Below are 15,382 nucleotides of genomic sequence, written 5' to 3' on the forward strand. Positions count from 1 at the left end.
GCTTACACAGAGAGGAGGCTATTTGATACGCTGAGATTGTTGAAGCAATCTTGGAGTGTTTGATTAAATTACTCATCACTCCTCTTTTTTTTAAATATCGTTGATAAGCATGACTTGTTTCCACAATAGAGGTATCACAGAAAACTTCTCTGAACTGTTTTTGCTCTTGAGTGTCACTGCCTTGGGGCAGCAGATGCCTTTCCTGCTGTCTTTCTTCTTGTGCACATCACCATGCACTTAAGTGTTTGATAAAGCAGGTTGTGGTAGCGAATCCATAAGGTGGCTATTAAGGGTTTTTTTTCTCTTTAGATGTGGGCCAGTTCCTGTCAAATATCAGAACGATTTTGCAGTCACTTTTATCTCAATATAGTGGCAAAACAATAGTAGAAAAAATAAGTAACTCTGTCTTTGCTATGGCAACTCGTCAGCTGGTAAGTGTACATTGGGATTTTGTACTATTCCCGGGTAGCATGGCTACGGTTACATGCATTTTCACGAGACCTGTGTTTTCTCCTAGGTCATCTTCTTGTTGGATTTTTGCACTTTAGACATTCCATACTGTACTCTGCTACAGGGATTCAGCACTTTGATAGAACCACTGAAAAGCCTTTGTAGTGAGCCTCATAAGGTAACTAATGATACAGGCACTATTAGGTACAGTGAAGCAAAAGCAAAATTGCAAGAAAGACATAGAAAACTCAGATGATTCTATTGGTGAGCATTTTAAAGGAGCTGGAAAGCATCTGAAAGCATGGGATGTGTAATGAAATACTGAGTGAAGAACTAGAAATATATCTGTACTGATATGGAAGATGAGCGAAGTGACCAGAAGTTCAACTGGAATGAGAAGCCTAGAAGGTAGATAGGAAGGAGGGATTCTGAGGATAAAAGAGGAAAATAAATTAAAAATTGTACATGCTTAACATTTTTAGCTTCATTGCATGTGGTGATGCAAATAAAGTCTGGATGTCTGTAGTGTAGATGTTTTAAATCTGCGTTAGTCATCCAGACTCTCTTTTGTTATCATTGGAGACTTGTAGGCTCTTCTGGGGTGAGACTGTCTCCTCCCCTGGTAGACTAGATGGATTTTGCTTTAGAAGTGCTTCTGCCATGATTATCAAGGGGGTCTTTATAACTAGTTCAGGTGTAAATCAGTGCTGTAACCTCTTAAATGCCACCTTGTATGTACATCTGGCAACTTGAAATTATAGACACAAAAATGTAGTGTGGTAATTTTATTTTTTTAAATGCTTCACATCTGTATCTCAAGAATGCATTTTTGTTCTACAGATGGAAATGGAAAGCTGGCAGCAAGAACAGCCTGTAGTATTGCGAACGTGGACGATGGAATCGCCTCATAACTACGAAAATAATTGCCATGAGGTCTCAGTCTTCCTATGTCATGGGGCAACTTACTTTGAGGTGGAATTTGATGAAAAATGTGAAACTGAAAGGAGGTAACTTAATCTTGTGCTGTGTTAGATTCCAATATCTATTTGCAGAGGGGCAATTCATGTTTCAATGTGCAAGGAATACTTCTTGCATTCCAAGCATGCCATTTCAATTTCTTCATTGTCCTGTGTAATATACGATGTGTTATTTTGAATGTCTTCTCGTGCTGAAAACCACTTCTCCTGGCAAATGTACAGACATGCTGTTTGTATCAATTTTACTTCCTTTGGCCTTGATCTGTCTTGTAATATTGCTGTGACCGCCACAGTTTGTGCTTGTGGTATTTATTTCGCCCTCTTTAGGCAAAACTATTGGCTTGGTTTCTCTTGGTAACATGTCAAGCTACTACTTAGTTAAGGCGTATGCCGGATGTTAAAATCAGCAATTCTGAAGGGTTGGGAAAGTTCTGCAGGAAAGCGGGTCTGTGTTTGCTGGGACTATTGCATTGAAACATGACGTAAATTCCTTAGCAGTCATGTGAAGCAATGCAGGTGTGGTTCCGAAAGATGTAACAGGGTACTCTGAGATGCAGCACTTGTGAAAATCCAAAAGCAAACGTTTTCCCCCAAAACTGAAAAAGTAACTTTGGAAGTAATGAATTGCAATTTTCACAGGTATGATTACCTGGAGTTTACTGATGCCAGAGGTGCAAAAACTCGTTACGATACAAAGGTTGGCACTGAGAAGTGGCCTAAGGTGAGCACCTTTAAAAATCTGAACCCAGTGATATATCCAATCTTAGGAAATTCTTATGATACTGATACTTGTGGAAAAACTGTTGTCTAAAAGCACGTGTGCTTGTGTGTGTGTTTAGTCCTTCTCAAAGGTGGGGGGCAGGAGGTGGGGAAGAAAGTCTGCAATGATGCAAATAAAAGGAGTGAATGAGTAAACAATCCCTCTTTGTTGCTCTTATCGAAGGAGCAGTCAGTCAAAATGAAAAGTAATAATCATGTTTAACTACATGGGTAAAACTTATTTGTTGACACTCTGCCCTCACAATTTCTTTACATCGTGAGACGAGCGTAGTGCTTCCTGCGGCTACTCTCTTTCTTCAGTGGCACCTACTCAAATGGGATGCTTCTCTATTGTTTTATGGCTCTGACTTCTAAAGCTCAATCATCTATGAAATTTCTCATTAAGCTATTGAATAGAAATTTTATCTGCTTAGTATTGTGGGTTTCTCGTTCAGATGGTGGGGGAAGTTAGATCTGTTATGGACAGAACATAATACTGAAAAACCACAGTTGCTGAAGGAAATTCATTACCCTGAAACGTCTTCCTGTCATGTACATTTGGCAAAATGACTGTTTTGTTGCTCTGTAGAAAGTGACCTTTAAGGCTGGCCCACGGCTGCAGTTTCTCTTTCACTCTGACAGCAGTAATAATGAGTGGGGCTACAAGTTTTCCGTCACTGCTTATGGCCTACCAGATGTTGCCGTTTCTTGGGGCTTGGATTTACAGCTTCTTGTATCCCGGTTGATGGGGCGCTTGGCTTCCCGAAGTATGGCGCTGAAATCTCTACGAGGTGAGTGCACTTAATAGCTCCAGAAGTTGTGGTGCCATATAAATAGAAGATACAAGGACCTTATGTTTCGAATACCCTGTGAAAATAAAGTTCCTTCTGTATTTCCCTCTTGACTGAAGATGGAAGACTTGCAGTATTGCTGCTTAACAGCATTTGGTCATTGAGCTATATCCATTTTTTGTGGTCTCTGTGCAGCAAGCCTGACCACTGTTCTGCAGGACTACTCTGAAAATGTCTCAGGGATCACTGTGATTTTTCTAATAGTCAGAAGCCAATATTAGGAGGAGCGGGACACCTGAAAGTAATCATACTAAGCTGAATTACATGTATGAAGTAGTATCAGAGTTTGCCCAATCAAATTAAGTTTGGCTAATTCCAGAAGTTAAGCACGCTTAGGATTTTGGCCACTGAGGATAAGTAAAATACAAAACGTGAGATGGGTGCGATAAGAAAAAAAAGAGAGCGTTCTTTAATTTCAAAACCAGTATGCTTCTAGCTAGCTTCCTAAATCTGAATTCATTCACCACTTTGGAGAAATTTAACAAAGTTAAAGAGTTCTTGCTGCAATCAGGTGGTCAGTACTTAGCTTGGAAAATTAGGCAGGTACTTATCTGTGGATTTAGGAAACTAATTGAAGTGTTCTTACCGTAGAATATTTTTCTCCTTTGTTAATTATGAGCTTCCTTACATAGAGCAAATTATTATGTCTTTTGTAGGAGAAAAAGCTTTTCAACTCTCAGGCAAATTGTTTGGAAATTTCTATGGATATAAGTATAGCAAAAATGTTTACATTAAAGTCCTTCCATAATGTAACATATTGTCACTGTAAGATAAGAAATTGATGCTATCATTAAAGAAAGGGTACATCGGTTTTCTGCACCACATCAGAGAAACAGAAGTCAGAGAATGTTGTTAAATTACTTGTTCAGTCTATTTGCATTACCGTTTCCCTCCTCCCCTACTGGATGTTTAACATTTATTTTCATTAATCTGTAAAAATGAACAAAACTATTTAGTAACTGAAGTGTCTGTTCTGAATTTCTTGCAGAACTAGGTAGTGAAGCAGACTTGCCTGCTTTGAAAGTAACATCAGTTCTTAATTCTCCTCTGTGGAAACCTGTCTTCAGGCATCAGATGTGTCCTGAGGCGCTCCTGGGAGCCAGTCAAAGCAGTAGACTGCACCAAGATAAAAAAGAGGTACTTACACCACTGCTTTTATTTCATTGGTATGAAATCCCTATGTATCACACAGTTTCATTCAGACTTAATTAGTTGATACGTCCTTAAGCATATGCTCTTGTGCTGAAGTTGTCATCGCTTGCGCTGTTTAATTCAAATGTCAAGGAGGAAAGAAACTGTTGTTCCGTGCCCTGAATTAGTTTCCATTTCCATAGAATCGTGGAATGGTTGGGAGGGACCTTCAAAGATCACCTAATTCACCCCCCCGGCCCTGGGCAGGAACAGCTTTCATTAGATCAGGTTGCTCAACTGCAGTAGATATACTGCAGGTTGACTTAATTGTAGAAATGAGCGGCAACAATTTTTCAGATAATATTAAAGTAAATGTTTTCTAACATTCTTTCCAGGCTAGGAGCTCTCACCGAGATGACTGCCGTAACTTTCTTATCGACTTTGCAAAATCAGATCCTGCCCAGGACTTCAGTGGGCAAAAATCTGAACTTTTCAAAGGACTTATACAGGCATGTAAAAAACAGACCCCAAAGACAGATATAGTTGCTGGTTCTACTGTTGATCAAGCTGTGAACTCAACATTTGCTGCTTTGGTGTATCTCACTCCAGATTTATATGAGAAGCTTCAAAAATATGGTAACTCTAATATTAGACTATCTTAATAATGAAGACTTAAAGTTTGTAAAAGGCTATCTCACAGTTCAGTTTATAAACTTTGAAAAATCAGTTTAGTGTGACGATTTTTAAAAAGATGCTCTGTATAAAAAAGTCATCATTTAGGTAGACTAGGTAAACCTTATCTCTAGAGTGTTTATTTTTTATTAATATATGCTTTTATCTTCAGAGCTCTCTCCAAATTTTAGTAACCATCATAAGCTACTGACTAAGCCTTATAAGGATATACCCAACGAGAGTAATGATGTCCTCTGGGGTTTTAATTCAGAACAGTGTGGCTCCCAGTGATGAGAGGTTCTTATATCATTTTCCACTCTCATTGTATCTTTTCTAAAAAGCCAGCACCAACTTATATATGTTTTCAAACGTTGGGGGTGGAGGAGGTGTGAATTACCTCCCAAAATGTTATACTGTGGCAACTAATCTCGGTATCCTCAATATATGTATATTTTAAAAAAAATTTTTTTTAAATAAAAGGTAATGTTTTTCTTTTAACTTGTATAATCTCTGTTGTATTACCATTTATGTATTTTCAGTAGGTAAAATGAACAACTTTTAAACTTACACCATCCTTCCATTAAGCTTATTAATATGTTTGAAGTGTGGATAATAAGGTGTTACTTGGTTTTGAAGGGTTTCGTTTTAGGCTTTCACTTTCTGTCACAATTTTGAAGCTAAACATCTTACATTTTGAGCTATAAAGTTATGGGTAAAAATGATTGACACGAAGACTGACTTGATGACTAAAGTGGTTATTGCCTTTAGTCATTTAGTCTATGTCTGACAATTGATCTAATTTTCTGAGTAAGATTGAAAACTGTGGTAGCTCAGGAGAATATTAATGAGTGGATAAGATATCCATCCTACTATTATGTTAATAGCTTCATCTGTCAGTCTTGCTGGGGCAGACCAATTTCAGGATCCATGTTCACCTATGCCATGTGAAGTATGTACAAGTGGTGCTGAAAAGAAGGAGGGGAAAAAAAAAGACTTTTAAAAAAATGGGGGAATGGGAGAGGGAAGACCTTGAATAGAAATGTCTTTTTCTCCATAGTTATTGTCAGGCCAGTTTTGATGGAAACTGTTTTGTCAGGTCTTTAATTTTTGTAAATTGATCTTGAAAGTCCATTCCAGAAATTCGTAGCATAAAACAAAAGGGAAAAAAAATGGATAACTAAATACATCTATAGAGCTTTAAGTTAATACTAAGCATTTCTTGATTATTCTGATATCAGTTTGCATTAGTAATATTTGCCTGTATAGGGAGTTTTTATTTTCCATGGTTGCAGGCATGAATTTTGGGAAGACACAAGAAAGATATTAATAATTTAACTTTGCAAATAACTCTGTCAAGGTGCAGTTTATGTATTTAAGGTGTATGAAAGTTGGCAGGTTTTATTCCCTATTTTTCTTACAGGCATAATTCCAAGTATTGACTAAGAGATGAAGGAAAACTCTAGCATAATTTTAGTTAAGTAATCAAGTTGTGTAAAAATGGAGCTCTAAATAAACAGAACTCTTCTTTCTCTCATTTCCAGTCAACAGTGGAGGCAAGGTGCCTTTGAGTGATGAGTTTGCACAAGTATATTCCCTGGCTGATTCAATTAGAATATGGATGGTAAGATCACTCAGGAGGTTATCTATTAATGTAATTTACCTTAATATTTTACAATGCAATGTTAAGAAGTAGGGTGGAACCATGTGTTCCTTCGGTGATTCTAGATCAACTGTTTTCACTTAGGAAGAACATATATTCACTTCTAAACTTTGAACTTAAACATTTAAATGCATTCGTACACTCCCCTCCTTCCCTCAGCCCCAGATGTGTCATCATGAGTATTTAGGACTGAATTTGACTCAAAATCAGTTATATTTGTGTTATTTTTCAGCAAGACTGTGTGGTGTTTATTAGGAAGATTCTTACATAGCAGTTGGAGTTCTTTTGAGCTATAGCATAGAAAGAAATCTGTCAAACATCATTCTTATAGTAATGCAGTGCTAACAGAAAAGGAAATAATTGCTTCTTTGACAAGCAAGTAACTGGCTGCAGTTCAGAGTATGTTTTTTGCACATAATTTTCTTTGAAACATAAGCCTTATGCGAAGAGCTGGTGTCATCAGCTCACAACCTGGTGAGAGGTGTCCGCATCATCACCTGCAGCTGTAGAGAGTCAAAATTCATTTAGATTTTCATTAATCTGCAGGAGATTCTAAATGTTAACAACTACGTGGCCTTCAAGAACAGCTAATTCAGTCTATGGCCCGCTTTTCTGCTACTCTTGTGAGCCCTTCAGATGTGGGCTGGCCAAATTAACTGTTCTAGTATCTTGTGATCTCCTCCTCCTCTTTCCTGCCTGCAAGAATTCCCAGCAGTTTGATACACTAGAGATGCAATGAGTGCAGATGCATGTTAAGATGAGTAATTGCATTGTACCCGTTGCATGACAGGTGATATTTGCATCTGACAGTACTCACTTGTTAGATGACATGATGCTTTTGGAGAATCTTATCTCATGACTAGATGTATATCTTTCCCTGAATGGTTAGGGTAAAGGGGAAACCTTTTTCTTGGAGGGCTGATGCACATCTAGTCACAAGACAGGGAAGGGTCTCAGCCTACAAACCTTGAGGATCTCAGTATGAGGCTGTGTTATCTGCTCTGATAGTTTAGGTTTTGCGCTTTTAGACTACTGGGTGTTTTGTTCTGCAGTAGGGAGTAGTAAATACTGTCATCTGTTCCTGAGATTAAATTCCTTTAATGTGATGCAGTCTTCATACTGCCTTGCTGTATAGATATACAGGGGGAGTCGTATTTTAACTATTTTAACATCCTGTCTACAGTTGGAAATGAAGCAGAAATCCCTGATGGGTAGGGGAAATGATTCTGAGGAGAAACAGAACACAGAAGCAAGTGAGGTGAACCCAGAAACTCTTGGTAAGTGTTGCCTTTCCAAATGTATAAGCATTCCAGGTAGTTTAGTAAAGCATTGCCTTGTAAATCTTAGACGTTATTTTTGCTGTAAAAAGTAAGTTAGCAGCTGGGGTTACTTTTTAATACCTTAAGAGATAAACTAGTGTACATTACGTGAAAGCATCTGGGATTGTGTTCTGCTATTCTTTGCAGAAAATAGTACGTGAGAAAATTCTACAGGGAGTGACCTCTCACTTGGGTCACCTGGTTCTGAACTTACGTTCATCTATTTTTGTAGATACTTGTCACCACGATTAACTGATGTTAAAATAGCAGCTGATTGTTAGTAGAATAAAAGGTATTCTCATTGACTACTGTATGCTTCATATGGTTCAGTGTGGTTATTCAAATTTAGCATTTCGAAATCTAGAATTAAGTAACTGATAGCGTCACGATCAATGTAATAAGAAAAACAGTATTTTCTAGCTGTCTTGGCTAAGAAGAAACAAGATAAATCACTTTCTTCCTAAGCAGAAGATAGCGAGTTTGGTGTTCTATTCTCATGATTTTAACTCTTCCAATTTTTATGCTGCAGCAAAACTTTGTATGCAGAAGAGCCTTTTGTTACTGAATTTTTTGCCTGTAAGAGCAAAGACGAAAGATTCTGCTTCAGACAGTTTGGAAGCCCAAGATATTGATGATATCCAACAGTACGTCAGTGATAAATGCCAAAGAAAAGGTTCTGTTGTGGACACGGACTTCCAGCCAGCACACTCATTGTCTTCCAATGGAGTAACTCATCCTGTTTCAAAAGAGGGGGGCCAAATGACACAATCTGGTACGAAAATTAAACAAGTTCCAGACCCCCTCCAAACAGAGGAAGCATCTGCATTTCCTAGTAAGCCTGTTGAGAATACAGTTTCACAGCAAGAAGACATAGCATCACCTCCTTCCACTCCTACACGAAAATCTCCATTCAGCCGTGGAAGATTAAGGCTGCTGTCTTTCAGATCAATGGAAGAGCCGAGAGCTGTGCCTACTGTGAAGGAGAAATATCCTATATTGAAAAACACATTAGACTTTATTAAGGATCAGTCACTTTCACATGAAAGGTAAGCAAATTGAAATTGTTGCCAATTATAAAATACAGAAACTTGTCTTCAGACCTCTTCAGATGGCGAGTATTCTTTCCTTTGATTCACTTCTATGATATAGAACTTCAGAATATGAGAAACAATTACTTGGCTGTTTCTTGTCTTGCTTCCTGAGATCTGTTTGCAGTGACATTTTGCTTATCTATAGTGAAGACATGGTACAGCTGTACTAGAAATCCTTGATATCAAATATAGAATAGTTGCTTCTCTCATTAAATTACCTGATATTCTGAAAATGTAAATCAAAAGAGAGATTTGCAATTCTCAGTTTGTCTATTTTAAGCTCTAAAACTTGGACTGGTGCAGAAAGTCCTGGATTCTGGCTGAAGCTTTATCACTCACTCCAAATGCAATATACCACTGCTGAAATACAATTGGAAATTTAGATACCAAACTCTTGTTTAACTAGTCAAGTACTTCTTGAATTGTGATTTATTTGGGTTATTTTGAGCACAATGTTCTGAAGTCCTCATAGATGTTTTTTGCTCTTCTTAGTGTTTTAAAGGTTCTTGCTTTGAGAAAATCCCAAGGGCAGAGTATTATGGAAGTGCTCAAGACAATCCGCCAGTGCCTAGACTCACTTGGGCAGCCAGACTGTTTTCATCCTCCATGTGTACTTTTTCTCTTAGAACTTCTAGCCTGTCAGAAGGATTTTACAAAGTAAGTAACTATTTAGACAAGTCTCAGCCATGAGATTTAATGTATCTTAGTCCTTGTGTTCTCCCAGTCATGTATATTGAAAACAGTAGAAAGTTACTGGTTTTTAATCCATGTAGATAATAAAAATACAATCTGAGGATTAGTTTCTAGGCTACTACGCATATCTTGCATGCTTCATTTAAAAAAAAAAAAATTATTATTTTCAGGTGGGACATAGTTGTACAGCTATTCATGCCAGCGGGTATCATGCAGTTGAATCACAGTGTGGATACCTGGAAACATCTTTACAGTTCTAACCAGAACAAAACAAACTGAAAGATTGTAGAGTCTTCGGTTATGGCTTTAATTTAAGTTCCTGTCTAATTCTAGATTGGTTTCTTTCTCATCCAGTAAAGCTGTAGTGATCTAACCCATTTAACTTGTAATTACTTATGTAGCGTTGCGTCTTTATAATTTTTGTGAACTTACTTTGTAAATCAAGGTAATACCTATCTGGCAGAAAAACTAACTTCCAACAATGGTGCATGTTATATCTTGTTAGTCAAGCATTTGCTTGTTCATGAATTTCATAGCTTTGCATGTGATACCTGTACAAGACAAATTTTATTGTGGGGTGATATATTCCACTCGTGTGCCAGAGGCTGAAGTGATGGACATGCAAGCTAAGGTCTGCAGTGCTATGTACCAGTTATAGGGCATGCACATACACACACACAAAAAAAAAGCAAAAAGATCATATCGATTATATGCATGTGCAATTGTTGTTCTAAGTAAGGAAAGATAATTTGGAAGTTTTTTCAAATTTTATGTACAACTAGAAAGCACTATCTCAAAGCAGGAGCTAATACTATGCTGTTCTGGTTCATGAATTTAGGTCTGATTTCTATTGTGTGTCTGGACAGTGCTGTCTGAACTCTGTCGGCTGGTTTCTCGCTTGTCAAGAGCTTTTTATGGTCACCTTGCAGTGCACTGATTTCCTTTTAAGATCTTGATTAGATTTTTGTAAAGCACCTTTTTAATTTGAAGGAATGTTCTTTCATTAGTGCCATGAGAATATTCTCTTTGCCTGTTTTGTTTCTTAACTTCTGATTCCTGGTACAGGGTTCGTTGTTTTTTTTTTTCTTTCTTCTTTCTTTGAAAGTGGCAGACTGCATTTTAAGCATTTTAAACAAAACTAACATCCTTCCCACTGGTGGGGAGTGTTTAGAAGATTGTCTGTTTGTAAAATTTGCACAAATCGTGCTACCTAAAATGTAGCAGTGAATTCTAGACTACTAAACTGAGCCTTTAATTTCTAGCTACTTTGGAAACCTGGAAGGCTGTGGTGCTGAGCTACACAGAGAGATTCGAGAGTCCTACTATCAGCTTGTTTTGTTCCTGGTAAATTCTGTGAAGGGATTTAGTACTATTAATGACAGGTACAGTACATTGCTTGAATTACTTACGTGAGATTTTTTTTTTTTCCTGTTCTTCCTCACTTCTTCTTTTGTCACTGTTATTTATTGTTTAATATCTTAATTAAGTTTGACTATACTTTGCATTATTTACAGAACTAAATGAGGGGTCTTGATATTGTGATCAAAAATGCCAAGTTACCTTTTTATTAATACTATGCAGGAAAGCACAATAAATTTATCCATGTTAAAACTTTGACTTATTATGGCATTTTGTAGTTATAACTCTGCAATGTGTTTCTGAAGCTTAATAGTAAAATACTAGAAATAGCAAATTTATTGTGGAATGCTTTGGCAAGAGTAAATAAATATCGCAATTCTGCAATCATGCTTTCATGTTAAAGCTTATGTTTTGGTAGCATCCTGGTTAGAATTGTTGGGATTTATAGCCAGGTGTCCTAAAGAAATGAGAATTTTGTGACTATAATGTCCGTTTCTCTGCCAATAACTTCCAAGTCCTTTGTCTAGTTTCAACTGAACATGGCAAAGGTTTCAAAGAGAACAAGTTCCTGCAAATATCAAGAAAATGTTGTACTGCAGAGAAGAGACAGACCCTCTTGTTAATGCTCAGGCAATAGCATAAGCTCTATCTCAACTGAATCCATAAAAGATACGATCTTTATTTCAAATTGCGTTGGCTATGCTTCTTGCTAAATTGTGTAAGTTTATGCATTAGTAAACCTGAGTTTCTGCCACATAGTTAATTTAATGCAGAGTAAAGCCTGGATATCAATGTACAGTGATTGTTCCCCTCTTAATGCCCAAATATGCAATTTCAGCTTTAGGTTAGAGCAGACATGTTTTGTTGTCTTGTTTTTTATGCAGATCATTGCTTCCTGCCTTATCATGTGTGCAGACAACTCTCCTTCACCTTTTGGATATGAGTTGGGAACCAAGCGATCTTTCCTTCTTTGTTGAGATTCAGTTACCACATCTTCTTATGACTACATCACAAGAAAACATAAGTATTCATGACAGTGTCATTTGGTGAGTCAGGAAGAATGCAACTTTCACATGGTATTAACTATTGATACCATTTTTACCAAGAAAGGCTCCTGAACTTTGTGCTGGAACAAGCAGTAAAAATACTACTAACAAGAATGGCAAAATTTTGGCCAGTATCCAAGGGCTTAAGTGAAGTATTTGAAAATTTTTGCAGCATTACTAGTGCAAAAACTATTACAATTTTATCTTTAACCTGATTACTGCTGGAACATTTCACTTGTTTAGCAGTGTAGCAGGAGGTAGATAATGCTGTTTCTTGTCTTGATAAATATCAAATGTTTTAACACCTGCATGTTTCATTTTTATAGTAGTTGTACCTCTGAGCAAATATAAAGGCCAAAAAGCTTTTAAAATTTCTCACTGATCTGCCAGCATTACCAAAAGCAGTTTTGTAAGTGTGGATTTTTCTGATTTTGCATTATGGTCCCCATATGTATTTAAGAACTTGTCACAGAGGCAAGAAGCAGGTGTCTATATGGTCATTTATTAACCAAGTGAACTGGAGTTCTCACAATTCTGTTTTTATTAGCATTTTATAGCACTTCGTTCTTTAAAAAAAAAAAAGTATCCCAAGTTATATTACAGGGAAGCCTGATTGCATTCAAACTTCATTTTGAGCTTGCTTTTCTTTTAGTCAGTGGAGTGAAGAAGATGAAATTGCAGACTACAAGCAAAACTGTGAGTGGATGGATGAATGTCAGGATGTAATGTTTGAGACCTGGTATGAAAAGATAGCTCAAGCTGACCCAGAGAAGCAGAGAAAGGTGACCTCATGATTTGCTTATTTATCTGCAGAAGGGGTAATTAGGAGACTTTTAAAAGCATAAAGGAGAGAAAGGAATCTGACTTAAACTGATTTTTCATGAGTTGGATCCCTGGCTCTCTGTAGGCCTTCAAAAGTCTAAAATGGTGAAAAGATCCCCATCCTTTTTGGCCGGGGAAGTGTTCTGCTTCTGTCTAGAAAGAGCTTTCTCAAAGTCAGAAAATAATACTCAAGTAAATTATGTTCATTTATTGCTCTAGATGCACATGTTTGTTGCTCGTTACTGTGACCTGTTAAATGTGGACATATCCTGTGATGGCTGTGATGAAATTGCACCATGGCATCGCTACCGCTGTCTGCAATGCAATGACATGGATCTGTGTAAAACTTGTTTTCTTGGTAAGAATCATGAAAAAAAAACCCCAAACCCTATACTTGAAGGCAAAATAGTGTCTTCTAAATTATACATAAAATAAAGTGAAAGACTTTTCTTCTGGGTATTTTAGAAATGTTAAGCTTTTCTTTTCCTAATCTGAACATGAACTTGAAATTAAGAAAGATCCTTTATCAAAAAGGACTTATAGGGAAATCTTAAAATATTTCTTTACAGGTGGAGTTAAACCCGAAGGACATGAGGATGACCATGAAATGGTTAACATGGAGTATGCCTGTGATCACTGTCAAGGAGTTATCATAGGTCGGAGAATGAACTGCAACGTGTGTGATGACTTTGACCTTTGCTATGGATGCTATTCTGCAAAGAAATACTCTGACAGGTATTAAATACCTTATTTTGTTCCCCTACTTGGCAGAAAAGTGATAATTAGCAACTGAGTAGTCAGTCATTCTCATGTCGCTTCCTACAAGGTTGCATCTGACATCAGAACATCTAGTTGGTGTCCTTCAGGGAAACATAACAAATATAGGACCAGTTCAGCAAAAATTTCTGCGGTTTGGAAACCTGCCCCAACCTCTGAAGTAACTTGGTAGCAGTTGTTTTCTAGCCGTGGCTGTGAAAGTTGCAGAAGGGGAGTTACCAACCCTGAATGACAGGTAGAAGAAATGAACAGTGCTGTGGTTAGACAACATAGGTTTCAGTGCTTGACACCAAAGATCTTAAAAAATTTCATTTCTAGAGCAGGAGCTCTCGTAACAGTTCAGGTTCTGTTAAATGAGCACTACTGAAGTCAGTGAGGCTCTGACAATTTACAGCGCTTGAAGGCCTACAGTTTGAAACGCTGGAATGTGTTGAGTTTTTCATACCTTCCTGTAAAGGTGTCGTGTGTTACTAACTACATTGGTTAGCAAGAAAGTGGCTGCATTTCAACATTATGTACCTTCTTCTTTCAGTCACTTGCCCACTCACAGCATCACAGTGTATCCAATGGTGACTATTCGCATCAGTGACCGACAGAGGCTCATCCAGCCATATGTCCACAATTATTCCTGGCTGTTGTTTGCAGCTTTGACTCTCTACAGTGCAGATCTGGCAAATGGGGAGGAAGTAGAAGGAGAGAAACTAGATTCACAGGTCCTCAGTCATGCCAGGGTTCTGCAACATCAGTGCATACAGCTCATTGGAGACTGCTTGATGAAAGCACAGCACGGAAAAGGTGAGTCACTGAAACAGTGGTTTCTAGCAAGTGTCAGAAGAGTCTGTGATTACTCACTTTGAAGTTTCCAAAGGAAGGGGGAAGCTACTGTGTACTTCACTGAGCATAACTGTTTATGTAGAAAGCAAACGTAGAACAAGTGTTGTTCAGGGTCACTGGAACATGGAAAATAGGGTGCTTGAAAAAATTAATTTTATGCTTACATAAATATTGAAGACAACTTGGCATCTCTTTGGTTGGTTTTTTTTCCATCTTAGATGTTGTAAAGGGATCAATCAATATAGCTTCACGTTCTGTTACTAATGTGTTACTGGCAACTGAAGGGCTTGAAGGAAAGCAAATAACTTGGTAGAAAATGTTTTTCGTTCTGCATATCGTGGCAAGAATTTTTGAACCTTATTTGTGGTATGAGATAAGTTTCTGGGAATGATGTCCATTTGTCTGGAAGTGAGGATTTCTGTGAACTAAGACCTACTACAGAAAATAGGGTGATACAATAGAGACCTGTGTTGAATGTACCAAAAATTCTAGACGCAAGTTCAAATAAGTTTACTGGTAGTTTTTTTGAGCAGCTCTAATACAGCTGAAATACCACTACCACCACCACCAAATACTTATGCATACTCATTATTTAATGCATTTGTTTTTAACATACAGTTTTATTGTATAGATAAATTTAAGTGGTCAGAAGATTAAAAGCTAAGACAAATTTTATTTACCTTTCATAATTTACACTATTGGGAGGTATCTCTAACACTTTCTTAAATTAATTAAGACTTCTACCCTAATGGTATCTCTGTGAGGTGGAAAACGTCACCACCTGTTCATCACTATTTAATGGAACTACATAGTTAAGTGAACATGACAGGGAACATCTTTTTGGTGGATTTGATATTCAAAAGAAGTGTGTGAGAGGAAGTTTGCAGTTCTCTTTCAAAATGTTTCAGTTCTGCTTTTTGCCTATCTTGCCACTCCGCAGC

At 37.4% G+C, this 15,382-nt stretch overlaps 1 protein-coding gene across 1 annotated transcript in view; it reads left to right on the top strand.

Moving 5' to 3' along the window:
- The window catches only part of ZZEF1 (zinc finger, ZZ-type with EF-hand domain 1), a gene marked incomplete at its 5' end in the record, with an annotated part of 52,740 nt that overhangs the window by 17,019 nt on the left and 20,339 nt on the right, over positions 1 to 15,382 (top strand). The window contains 17 exons of the mRNA XM_009579680.1: positions 310 to 431; positions 518 to 628; positions 1,291 to 1,457; positions 2,067 to 2,148; positions 2,776 to 2,977; positions 4,026 to 4,174; positions 4,564 to 4,804; positions 6,382 to 6,461; positions 7,684 to 7,777; positions 8,349 to 8,865; positions 9,403 to 9,567; positions 10,866 to 10,985; positions 11,847 to 12,008; positions 12,661 to 12,790; positions 13,050 to 13,188; positions 13,400 to 13,565; positions 14,140 to 14,402. Coding sequence (XP_009577975.1) covers positions 310 to 431; positions 518 to 628; positions 1,291 to 1,457; positions 2,067 to 2,148; positions 2,776 to 2,977; positions 4,026 to 4,174; positions 4,564 to 4,804; positions 6,382 to 6,461; positions 7,684 to 7,777; positions 8,349 to 8,865; positions 9,403 to 9,567; positions 10,866 to 10,985; positions 11,847 to 12,008; positions 12,661 to 12,790; positions 13,050 to 13,188; positions 13,400 to 13,565; positions 14,140 to 14,402 — 2,910 coding nt within the window. The remainder of the gene's footprint in view (positions 1 to 309; positions 432 to 517; positions 629 to 1,290; positions 1,458 to 2,066; positions 2,149 to 2,775; positions 2,978 to 4,025; positions 4,175 to 4,563; positions 4,805 to 6,381; positions 6,462 to 7,683; positions 7,778 to 8,348; positions 8,866 to 9,402; positions 9,568 to 10,865; positions 10,986 to 11,846; positions 12,009 to 12,660; positions 12,791 to 13,049; positions 13,189 to 13,399; positions 13,566 to 14,139; positions 14,403 to 15,382) is intronic.

This window comes from Fulmarus glacialis, unplaced genomic scaffold (assembly GCF_000690835.1).
Source record: "Fulmarus glacialis isolate BGI_N327 unplaced genomic scaffold, ASM69083v1 scaffold9786, whole genome shotgun sequence".
Lineage (NCBI taxonomy): Eukaryota > Metazoa > Chordata > Aves > Procellariiformes > Procellariidae > Fulmarus > Fulmarus glacialis.